Below are 13,660 nucleotides of genomic sequence, written 5' to 3'. Positions count from 1 at the left end.
CCTCCCTTCCTCCTCTCTCCACTCTCCTCCTCTCTCTCCTCTGCTCCTCTCTCCCCCTCTCCTCCTCTCTCCTCCTTTCCTCCTCTCTCATCTCCTCTTCTCCTCTCTTCTCCTCTCTCTTCTCCTCTCTCCTCTCCAGATAGTGAATGATACTCTGTCTCAGGCATGTGTTAGAATCTCCAATCGGGAGAGAATGAAGATGAAGTCTCTGTTTGGTGAGTCAACTACATTACCCACAATGCTCTGGTTTGAAAGAGATATTTGTTTGTTCACTGAAAATGAATCTTTCTTACTGTTGAAATCCTGTGTGGCTCAGTTGGCAAAGCACGGCACTTGCAACACCAGGGTTGTGGGTTCAATTCCCACGTGGGACCAGTATGAAAATGCACTCAGTACTGTAAGATGCTCTGGATAAGAGTGTCTGCTGAATTACTAACATGTAATAACTGACTTGTGTCTAACAGAGAAACATGGCGTAGAGCGGAACACAGACACAGTGAACGAGGCGGTGAAGAAGGAGGTTGTCACAGTAGCCAAGGAATCCTGGGATATTTATTTCTCATGCCTATTTCCTGCCTCTGTGAGTCACATGACTTCCTGTTGTACCACATGACTTCCTGTTGCACCACATGACTTCCTGTTGCACCACATGACTTCCTGTTGCACCACATGACGTCTGGTTGCATCACATGACTTCCTGTTGCACCACATGACTTCCTGTTGCACCACATGACTTCCTGTTGCAACACATGACTTCCTTTGCACCACATTACTTCCTTTTGCACCACATGACTTCCTGTTGCACCACATGACTTCCTGTTGCACCACATTACTTCCTGTTTCACCACATTACTTCCTGTAGCACCACATGACTTCCTGTTGCACCACATGACTTCCTGTTGCACCACATTACTTCCTGTTGCACCACATGACGTCTGGTTGCACCACATGACTTCCTGTTGCACCACATGACTTCCTGTTGCACCACGTTACTTCCTGTTGCACCACATTACTTCCTGTTGCACCACATTACTTCCTGTTGTACCACATTACTTCCTGTTGCACCACATGACTTCCTGTTGCACCACATTACTTCCTGTTGCACCACATGACGTCTGGTTGCACCACATGACTTCCTGTTGCACCACATTACTTCCTGTTGCACCACATGACTTCCTGTTGCACCACATTACTTCCTGTTGCACCACATGACTTCCTGTTGCATCACAAGACTTCCTGTTGCATCACATGACTTCCTGTTGCACCACATGACTTCCTGTTGCACCACATGACTTCCTGTTGCACCACATGACGTCTGGTTGCATCACATAACTTCCTGTTGCATCACATGACTTCCTGTTGCTTGACCTGTGTGTGTTTGACCTCTCATCTATGTGTGTAATGTCAGTATATCCACCACCGTTTACATTATCTCTCTCTGTGTGTGTGTGTGTGTGTGTGTGTGTGTGTGTGTGTGTGTGTGTGTGTGTGTGTGTGTGTGTGTGTGTGTGTGTGTGTGTGTGTGTGTGTGTGTGTGTGTGTGTGTGTGTGTGTGTGTGTGTGTGTGTGTGTGTGTCTGTGTCTGTGTGTGTGTGTGTGTGTGTGTGTGTGTGTGTGTGTGTGTGTGTGTGTGTGTGTGTGTGTGTGTGTGTCTGTGTGTGTGTGTGTGTGTGTGTGTGTGTGTGTGTGTGTGTGTGTGTGTGTGTGTGTGTGTGTGTGTGTGTGTGTGTGTGTGTGTGTGTGTCTGTGTGTGTGTGTGTGTCTGTGTGTCTGTGTGTGTGTGTGTGTGTGTGTGTGTGTGTGTGTGTGTGTGTGTGTGTGTGTGTGTGTGTGTGTGTGCGCGCTGTGTGCGCGTGTGTCTGCGTCTGCGTGTGCGTGTGCGTGTGCGTGTGCGTGTGCGTGTGCGTGTGTCTGTGTCTGTGTCTGTGTCTGTGTCTGTGTGTGTGTGTGTGTGTGTGTGTGTGTGTGTGTGTGTGTGTGTGTGTGTGTGTGGGGTAGTGCAGGTACAGGGGTACAGGTGTTGTCCGTGTCTCACACCGGGATCAGGCTCCTGAAGACAGTGAAGAGCAGCACTGAGTCGGACTACTTCAGAGTCCTACGACATTACACGTAGGTTCCTCTACTACTACTACTGCCTTACACGACGTACCTCTAACCCTACTACGACATTACACGTGGTTCCTCTACTACTACTACTGCCTTACACGTGTGTGTGTAACCCTACTACGACATTACACGTGGTTCCTCTACTACTACTACTGCCTGTACACGTAGGTTCCTCTACTACTACTACTACCTTACACTGTAGGGTAACCCTACTACTACCTTACACTACGTACCCCTAACCCTACTACTACCTTACACTACGTACCCCTAACCCTACTACTACCTTACACTACGTACCCCTAACCCTACTACGACATTACACGTAGGTTCCTCTACTACTACTACTGCCTTACACGACGTACCTCTAACCCTACTACTACCTTACACTACGTACCTCTAACCCTACTACTACCTTACACTACGTACCTCTAACCCTACTACGACATTACACGTAGGTTCCTCTACTACTACTACTGCCTTACACGACGTACCCCTAACCCTACTACTACCTTACACTACGTACCTCTAACCCTACTACGACATTACACGTAGGTTCCTCTAACTACTACTACTGCCTTACACTACGTACCTCTAACCCTACTACTACATTACACGTAGGTTCCTCTAACCCTACTACTACCTTACACTACGTTCCCCTAACCCTACTACTGCCTTACACTACGTACCCTAACCCTACTACTACCTTACACTACGTACCTCTAACCCTACTACTACCTTACACTACGTACCCCTAACCCTACTACTGCCTTACACTACGTACCCCTAACCCTACTACTACCTTACACTACGTACCTCTAACCCTACTACTACCTTACACTACGTACCTCTAACCCTACTACTACCTTACACTACGTACCCCTAACCCTACTACTACCTTACACTACGTACCTCTAACCCTAACACTAACCCTACTACTACCTTACACTACGTACCTCTAACCCTACTACGACATTACACGTAGGTTCCTCTACTACTACTACTGCCTTACACGACGTACCCCTAACCCTACTACTACCTTACACTACGTACCTCTAACCCTACTACGACATTACACGTAGGTTCCTCTACTACTACTACTGCCTTACACGACGTACCTCTAACCCTACTACGACATTACACGTAGGTTCCTCTAACCCTACTACTACCTTACACTACGTACCCCTAACCCTACTACTACCTTACACTACGTACCCCTAACCCTACTACTACCTTACACTACGTACCTCTAACCCTACTACTACCTTACACTACGTACCCCTAACCCTACTACTGCCTTACACTACGTACCCCTAACCCTACTACTACCTTACACTACGTACCTCTAACCCTACTACTACCTTACACTACGTACCTCTAACCCTACTACTACCTTACACTACGTACCCCTAACCCTACTACTACCTTACACGACGTACCTCTAACCCTAACACTAACCCTACTACTACCTTACACTACGTACCTCTAACCCTACTACTACCTTACACTACGTACCTCTAACCCTACTACTACCTTACACTACGTACCCCTAACCCTACTACTACCTTACGCTACGTACCCCTAACCCTAACACTAACCCTACTACTACCTTACACTACGTACCTCTAACCCTACTACTACCTTACACTACGTACCTCTAACCCTACTACGACATTACACGTAGGTTCCTCTACTACTACTACTGCCTTACACGACGTACCTCTACTACTACTACTGCCTTACACTACGTACCTCTAACCCTACTACTACCTTACACTACGTACCTCTAACCCTACTACTGCCTTACACTACGTACCTCTAACCCTACTACTACCTTACACGACGTACCTCTAACCCTACTACTACCTTACACTACGTACCTCTAACCCTACTACTACCTTACACTACGTACCCCTAACCCTACTACTACCTTACACGACGTACCTCTAACCCTAACACTAACCCTACTACTACCTTACACTACGTACCTCTAACCCTACTACTACCTTACACTACGTACCTCTAACCCTACTACTACCTTACACTACGTACCCCTAACCCTACTACTACCTTACACGACGTACCTCTAACCCTACTACTACCTTACACTACGTACCCCTAACCCTACTACTACCTTACACTACGTACCTCTAACCCTACTACTGCCTTACACTACGTACCTCTAACCCTACTACTACCTTTCACGACGTACCTCTAACCCTACTACTACCTTACACTACGTACCCCTAACCCTACTACTACCTTACACTACGTACCTCTAACCCTACTACTACCTTACACTACGTACCTCTAACCCTACTACTACCTTACACTACGTACCTCTAACCCTACTACTACCTTACGCTACGTTATTTCTCTTTGTCCTTAGTTATTCTGTTTTCATGTGTCTCCATAGTTACGGTGTCTCTCTTTCTCCGTAGCTACGCAGACATCCTTTTTCTGACCGTACCTTCAGGGAACATGTTGGAGTTTAATCTGACCAATGAGAAGCTGATTCTGTTCTCAGCCAAGGCTCCACAGGTCAAACACATCGTGGACTGCTTCATCATTGAGATCAAGAAGGTGAGAAACACAATACTAAATACTAACACACTACCAGAAACACAATACTAAATACTAACATACTACCAGAACCACAATACTAAATACTAACACACTACTAGAACCACAATACTAAATACTAACACACTACTAGAAACACAATACTAAATACTAACACACTACTTTATTACTGACCTCAAGAAGGTAGAACCACAATACTAAATACTAACACACTACTAGAAACACACTACTAGAAACACACTACTAAATACTAACACACTACTAGAAACACACTACTAGAAACACAATACTAAATACTAACACACTACCAGAAACACAATACTAAATACCAACACACTACTAGAACCACAATACTAAATACTAACACACTACTAGAACCACAATACTAAATACTAACACACTACTAGAACCACAATACTAAATACTAACACACTACTAGAACCACAATACTAAATACTAACACACTACTAGAAACACAATACTAAATACTAACACACTACCAGAAACACAATACTAAATACCAACACACTACTAGAACCACAATACTAAATACTAACACACTACTAGAACCACAATACTAAATACTAACACACTACTAGAAACACACTACTAGAAACACAATACTAAATACTAACACACTACTAGAAACACACTACTAGAAACACAATACTAAATACTAACACACTACTAGAAACACACTACTAAATACTAACACACTACTAGAAACACGCTACTAGAAACACAATACTAAATACCAACACACTACTAGAAACACAATACTAAATACTAACACACTACTAGAAACACAATACTAAATACTAACACACTACTAGAAACACAGTACTAAATACTAACACACTACTTTATTACTGACGTCAAAAAGGTAGAAACACAATACTAAATACTAACACACTACCAGAAACACAATACTAAATACTAACACACTACTAGAACCACAATACTAAATACTAACACACTACTAGAAACACAATACTAAATACTAACACACTACTAGAAACACAATACTAAATACTAACACACTACTAGAAACACAATACTAAATACTAACACACTACTAGAAACACAATACTAAATACTAACACACTACTAGAAACACAATACTAAATACTAACACACGAAACTAGAAACACAATACTAAATACTAACACACTACTAGAAACACAATACTAAATACTAACACACTACTAGAAACACAATACTAAATACTAACACACTACTAGAAACACAATACTAAATACTAACACACTACTAGAACCACAATACTAAATACTAACACACTACTAGAACCACAATACTAAATACTAACACACTACTAGAAACACGATACTAAATACTAACACACTACTAGAACCACAATACTAAATACTAACACACTACTAGAAACACAATACTAAATACTAACACACTACTAGAACCACAATACTAAATACTAACACACTACTAGAAACACAATACTAGAAACACAATACTAAATACTAACACACTACTAGAAACACAATACTAAATACTAACACACTACTAGAAACACAATTCAACACAAACAATGTGGCTCTACCATTTAATATCTCTGATAAGGGATGTGGCTCTACCATTTAATATCTCTGATAAGGGATGTGGCTCTACCATTTAATATCTCTGATAAGGGATGTGGCTCTACCATTTAATATCTCTGATAAGGGATGTGGCTCTACCATTTAATATCTCTGATAAGGGATGTGGCTCTACCATTTAATATCTCTGATAAGGGATGTGGCTCTACCATTTAATATCTCTGATAAGGGATGTGGCTCTACCATTTAATATCTCTGATAAGGATGTGGCTCTACCATTTAATATCTCTGATAAGGGATGTGGCTCTACCATTTAATATCTCTGATAAGGGATGTGGCTCTACCCTTTAATATCTCTGATAAGGGATGTGGCTCTACCATTTAATATCTCTGATAAGGGATGTGGCTCTACCATTTAATATCTCTGATAAGGGATGTGGCTCTACCATTTAATATCTCTGATAAGGGATGTGGCTCTACCATTTAATATCTCTGATAAGGGATGTGGCTCTACCATTTAATATCTCTGATAAGGGATGTGGCTCTACCATTTAATATCTCTGATAAGGGATGTGGCTCTACCATTTAATATCTCTGATAAGGGATGTGGCTCTACCATTTAATATCTCTGATAAGGGATGTGGCTCTACCATTTAATATCTCTGATAAGGGATGTGGCTCTACCATTTAATATCTCTGATAAGGGATGTGGCTCTACCATTTAATATCTCTGATAATGGGATGTGGCTCTACCATTTAATATCTCTGATAAGGGATGTGGCTCTACCATTTAATATCTCTGATAAGGGATGTGGCTCTACCATTTAATATCTCTGATAAGGGATGTGGCTCTACCATTTAATATCTCTGATAAGGGATGTGGCTCTACCATTTAATATCTCTGATAAGTGGATTTGTTGTTTTGTTATCGGAAATATAAATTACCCCTCCTCCCCTCTTCCTCCTCCCCTCCCCTCCTCCTATTCCGCCCTCCCCCTCTCTCCCCCCCTCCTCCTCTCCCCTCCTCCTCCCCCTCTCCCCCTCCCCCTCCTCTCCCCCTCCTCCTCTCCCTCCCCCTCCCTCCTCCCTCTCCCTCCTCCCCCTCTCCCCCTCCCCCCTCCTCCTCTCCCCTCCTCCCCCTTTCCCTCCCCCTCTCCCCTCTCCCTCCTCCTCCTCTCCCTCCTCCCCCTCCCCCTCCTCCCCCCTCCCTCCTATTCCCTCCCCTCCCTCCTCCTCTCCCTCCCCTCCCTCCCTCCCCTCTCCTCCCCCCCTCCCCCCTCTCCTCCCCTCCCCCTCCTCCCCCTCTCCCTCCCCCTCTCCCCTCCTCCTCCCTCCTATTCCCCTCCCCCTCCCCCTCTCCCTCCTCCCCCTCTCCCCTCCCCCTCCTATTCCACCCTCCCCCTTTCCCTCCTCCTCCTCTCCCCCTCCCTCCCCCCCTCCTCCTCCCCTCCTCCTCCTCCCCTCCCCCTCCTCCCCCTCTCCCCTCCCCTCCCCCTATTCCGCCCTCCCCCCCTTTCCCTCCTCCCCCTCCCTCCCCTCTCCCTCCCCTCCTCTCCCCTCCTCCCTCCCCCTCCTCCTATTCCGCCCTCCCCTCTCCCCTCCCTCCTCTTCCAGGACTCTGAGTATGTGGTAGCAGAGCGTAACTTCGTGACAGACGAGCGTCCTCTGCTCGCTTTCCATAAAGGTGACATCATCAGGCTGCAAGTCACGGAAGGACTGGAAAAGGGTGAGCCCCGCCCCCTCCCCATACACACTGATGACATCACAGCCCTACACACATACGTCCTCTAATTATAACTATGTGTGTGTGTGTGTGTGTGTGTGTGTGTGTGTGTGTGTGTGTGTGTGTGTGTGTGTGTGTGTGTGTGTGTGTGTGTGTGTGTGTGTGTGTGTGTGTGTGTGTGTGTGTGTGTGTGTGTACAGGATACAGCTACGGCTCTGTTGTGAGGAAGAAGGTGATGTTTCTGGAGGAGATGAAGAGAGACACGCCAGACTTTGGTGAGATGACATCTCTCTCTCCTCTTCCTCCACCTCATCTCTCTCCTCTTCCTTCACCTCATCTCATCATTCTCCTCTTCCTTCACCTCATCTCTCTCTCCTCTTCCTCCACCTCATCTCCTCTTCCTCCACGTCATCTCTCTCTCCTCTTCCTCCACGTTATCTCGCTTTTCTCTTCTCTTCCTCCACCTCATCTCTCTCCCTCTTCCTCCACCACATCTCTCCCCTCTTCCTCCACCTCATCTCTCTCCTCTTCCTCCACCTCATCTCTCCCCTCTTCCTCCACCTCATCTTTCTCCTATTCCTCCACCTCTTCTCTCTCTCCTCTTCCTTCACCTCATCTCTCTCTCCTCTTCCTCCACCTCATCTCTCTCCTCTTCCTCCACCTCATCTCTCCCCTCTTCCTCCACCTCATCTCTCTCCCTCTTCCTCCACTTCATCTCGCTTTTCTCCCCTCTTCCTCCACCTCATCTCTCTCCTCTTCCTCCACCTCATCTCTCTCCTCTTCCTCCACCTCATCTCTCTCCATTCTTCCTCCACCTCATCTCTCTCCTCTTCATCTCTCTCCCTCTTCCTTCACCTCATCTCTCTCTCCTCTTCCTCCACCTCATCTCTCTCTCCTCTTCATTCACCTCATCTCTCTCCTCTTCATCTCTCCCCTCCTATTCCACCTCATCTCTCTCTCCTCTTCCTCCACCTCATCTCTCTCTCCTCTTCCTTCACCTCATCTCTCTCCTCTTCCTCCACCTCATCTCTCTCCTCTTCCTCCACCTCATCTCTCCTCACCTTCACCTCATCTCTCCTCTTCCTCCACCTCATCTCTCTCCTCTTCATCTCTCTCCTCTTTCTTCACCTCATCTCTCTCCCCTCTTCCTCCACCTCATCTCTCTCCTCTTCATCTCTCTCCTTTCCTTCACCTCATCTCTCTCCCCTCTTCCTCCACCTCATCTCTCTCCTCTTCATCTCTCTCCTCTTCCTCCTCTTCATCTCTCTCATCTTCCTCCACCTCATCTCTCGCCTCTTCCTCCACCTCATCTCTCTCCTCTTCCTCCAACTCATCTCTCTCCTCTTCCTCCACCTCATCTCTCTCCTCTTCCTCCACCTAATCTCTCTCCCCTCTTCCTCCACCTCATCTCTCTCCTCTTCATCTCTCTCCTCTTCCTCCACCTCATCTCTCTCCTCTTCATCTCTCTCCTCTTCCTTCACCTCATCTCTCTCCCCTCTTCCTCCACCTCATCTCTCTCCTCTTCATCTCTCTCCTCTTCCTTCACCTCATCTCTCTCCTCTTCCTCCACCTCATCTCTCTCATCTTCCTCCACCTCATCTCTCTCCTCTTCCTCCACCTCATCTCTCTCATCTCTCTCCACCTCATCTCTCTCCTCTTCCTTCACCTCATCTCTCTCCCCCTCTTCCTCCACCTCATCTCTCTCCTCTTCATCTCTCTCCTCTTCCTTCACCTCATCTCTCTCCTCTTCCTCCACCTCATCTCTCTCATCTTCCTCCACCTCATCTCTCTCCTCTTCCTTCACCTCATCTCTCTCATCTTCCTCCACCTCATCTCTCTCATCTTCCTCCACCTCATCTCTCTCATCTTCCTTCACCTCATCTCTCTCATCTTCCTCCACCTCATCTCTCTCCTCTTCCTCCACCTCATCTCTCTCCTCTTCCTCCACCTCATCTCTCTCCTCTTCCTCCACCTCATCTCTCCATCCGTCTCTCCTGTGTGTGTTTCCCCTGTCTGTTGTTCTACCAGGTTGGCAGTTTGGAGGGGTGTTTGGTCGTGCAGGGCGTTCCCGACAGATTGTGTCCGTCCCGTCGCCGCCCCCAGACTTCCTGTCCATCCCGGTTGACCGCAGGGCGGAGCTTAAAGGAGGAGCAGGGCGGGTTGCCGTGACATCAGCTATGGCTGTGGCCGTGGCGTCCAGCGCGGCCGCTCACGAGATAGACCCAACCCTGGAGGTGCAAACTGATACACACACTGTAGTACACCAGATAGACCCCACCCTGGAGGTACACACTGATACACACACTACTACAATACCACTGTACTGCCATACTACTGTACTAGTATACTACTGTACTACTGTACTAATATACTACTATACTACTGCACTAGTATACTACTGTACTGCCATACTACTGTACTAGTATACTACTGTACTACTGTACTAATATACTACTATACTACTGCACTAGTATACTACTGTACTAGTATACTACTATACTACTGCACTAGTATACTACTATACTACTGTGCTACTATACTAATATACTACTGTACTACTATACTACTGTACTAATATACTACTGTACTACTATACTACTATACTACTGTACTACTGTACTACTATACTACTGCACTAATATACTACTGTGCTACTGTACTACTATACTACTGTACTACTGTACTACTGTACTACTATACTACTGTACTACTGTACTAATATACTAATATACTAATATACTACTGTACTACTGTACTAATATACTACTAATATGTACTAACTACTATACTACTGTACTACTGTACTAATATACTAATATACTAATATACTACTGTACTACTGTACTACTGTATATACTACTGTACTACTGTACTAATATACTACTATACTACTGCACTAGTATACTACTGTACTGCCATACTACTGTACTAGTATACTACTATACTAGTATACTACTGTACTAATATACTACTATACTACTGCACTAATATACTACTATACTACTATACTACTGTACTACTGTACTAATATACTACTGTACTACTATACTACTGTACTACTGTACTACTGTACTAATATACTACTGTACTACTATACTACTGTACTACTGTACTAATATACTACTATACTACTATACTACTGTACTACTATACTACTGTACTGCTGTACTACTGTACTACTGTACTAATATACTACTATACTACTATACTACTGTACTACTATACTACTGTACTACTGTACTACTGTACTAATATACTACTGTACTAGTATACTACTGTACTACTATACTACTATACTACTGTACTACTGTACTACTGTACTAATATACTACTGTACTACTGTACTAATATACTACTATACTACTGAACTAGTATACTACTGTACTAGTATACTACTATACTAGTATACTACTATACTGCTGCACTAGTATACTACTGTACTAGTATACTACTATACTAGTATACTACTGTACTAATATACTACTATACTACTGCACTAGTATACTACTGTACTGCCATACTACTGTACTAGTATACTACTGTACTACTGTACTACTATACTACTATACTACTGTGCTACTATACTAATATACTACTGTACTACTATACTACTGTACTAATATACTACTGTAATACTGTACTACTATACTACTATACTACTGTACTACTGTACTACTATACTACAGTACTACTGTACTAATATACTAATATACTAATATACTACTGTACTACTGTACTACTATACTACTGTACTACTGTACTAATATACTACTGTACTACTATACTACTATACTACTGCACTACTATACCACTGTACTACTATACTACTATACTACTGTACTAATATACTACTGTACTACTATACTATTATACTACTATACCACTGTACTACTATACTACTGTACTACTATACTACTATACTACTGCACTACTATACTACTATACTACTATACTACTATACTACTGTACTACTCTACTACTGTACTAATATACTAGTGTACTAATATACTACTGTACTACTATACTACTGCACTACTATACTACTATACTACTATACTACTGTACTACTGTACTACTGTACTAATATACTACTGTACTACTATACTACTGTACTACTGTACTAATATACTACTGTACTACTATACTACTGTACTACTGTACTAATACACTACTATAAGACTATACTACTGTACTACTATACTACTGTACTGCTGTACTGCTGTACTACTGTACTACTATACTACTATACTACTATACTACTGTACTACTGTACTACTGTACTACTATACTACTGTACTAGTATACTACTGTACTAATATACTACTATACTACTGTACTGCCATACTAATGTACTGGTGTACTAGTATATTACTATACTACTGTACTACTGTATACATGTTGCTGTGGTTTAGGAGGGGTTTGATGAGGTTCTAGAGGTCAACGAGAGCGTTCTGTACTACTGTACTACTGTATACATGTTGCTGTGGTTTAGGAGGGGTTTGATGAGGTCACAGAGGTCGACGAGAGCGTTCTGTACTACTGTACTACTGTATACATGTTGCTGTGGTTTAGGAGGGGTTTGATGAGGTCCTAGAGGTCGACGAGAGTGTTCTGTACTACTGTATACATGTTGCTGTGGTTTAGGAGGGTTTGATGAGGTCCCAGAGGTCGACGAGAGCGTTCTGTACTACTGTACTACTGTATACATGTTGCTGTGGTTTAGGAGGGGTTTGATGAGGTCCTAGAGGTCGACGAGAGCGTTCTGTCCTACTGTATACATGTTGCTGTGGTTTAGGAGGGGTTTGATGAGGTCCTAGAGGTCGACGAGAGCGTTCTGTACTACTGTATACATGTTGCTGTGGTTTAGGAGGGGTTTGATGAGGTCCTAGAGGTCAACGAGAGCGTTCTGTACTACCGTATACATGTTGCTGTGTTTTAGGAGGGGTTTGATGAGGTCCTAGAGGTCGACGAGAACATTCTGTCCTACTGTACTACTGTATACATGTTGCTGTGGTTTAGGAGGGGTTTGATGAGGTCCTAGAGGTCGACGAGAGCGTTCTGTACTACTGTATACATGTTGCTGTGGTTTAGGAGGGGTTTGATGAGGTCCTAGAGGTCGACGAGAGCGTTCTGTACTACTGTACTACTGTATACATGTTGCTGTGGTTTAGGAGGGGTTTGGTGAGGTCCTAGAGGTCGACGAGAGCGTTCTGTACTACTGTATACATGTTGCTGTGGTTTAGGAGGGGTTTGATGAGGTCCTAGAGGTCGACGAGAGCGTTCTGTACTACTGTATACATGTTGCTGTGGTTTAGGAAGGGTTTGATGTGGTCCTAGAGGTCGACGAGAGCGTTCTGTACTACTGTATACATGTTGCTGTGGTTTAGGAGGGGTTTGATGAGGTCCTAGAGGTCGACGAGAGCGTTCTGTACTACTGTACTACTGTATACATGTTGCTGTGGTTTAGGAGGGGTTTGATGAGGTCCTAGAGGTCAACGAGAGCGTTCTGTACAACTGTACTACTGTATACATGTTGCTGTTGTTTAGGAGGGGTTTGATGAGGTCCTAGAGGTCGACGAGAGCGTTCTGTACTACTGTATACATGTTGCTGTGGTTTAGGAGGGGTTTGATGAGGTCCTAGAGGTCGACGAGAGCGTTCTGTACTACTGTACTACTGTAT

At 44.2% G+C, this 13,660-nt stretch overlaps 1 protein-coding gene across 1 annotated transcript in view; it reads left to right on the top strand.

Moving 5' to 3' along the window:
* LOC124021679 (unconventional myosin-XV-like) overlaps nt 1–13,660 on the top strand; it is a gene marked incomplete at its 3' end in the record, with an annotated part of 187,428 nt that overhangs the window by 143,520 nt on the left and 30,248 nt on the right. The window contains 7 exon segments of the mRNA XM_046336788.1: nt 133–215; nt 465–579; nt 1,993–2,109; nt 4,545–4,686; nt 7,872–7,983; nt 8,181–8,255; nt 10,009–10,265. Coding sequence (XP_046192744.1) covers nt 133–215; nt 465–579; nt 1,993–2,109; nt 4,545–4,686; nt 7,872–7,983; nt 8,181–8,255; nt 10,009–10,265 — 901 coding nt within the window.

Source organism: Oncorhynchus gorbuscha, unplaced genomic scaffold, assembly GCF_021184085.1.
Source record: "Oncorhynchus gorbuscha isolate QuinsamMale2020 ecotype Even-year unplaced genomic scaffold, OgorEven_v1.0 Un_scaffold_1159, whole genome shotgun sequence".
Classification (NCBI taxonomy): Eukaryota; Metazoa; Chordata; class Actinopteri; order Salmoniformes; family Salmonidae; genus Oncorhynchus; species Oncorhynchus gorbuscha.
The sequence above is the reverse complement of the archived record's forward strand: the minus strand, read 5'-3'. Positions and strand labels throughout refer to the sequence as shown.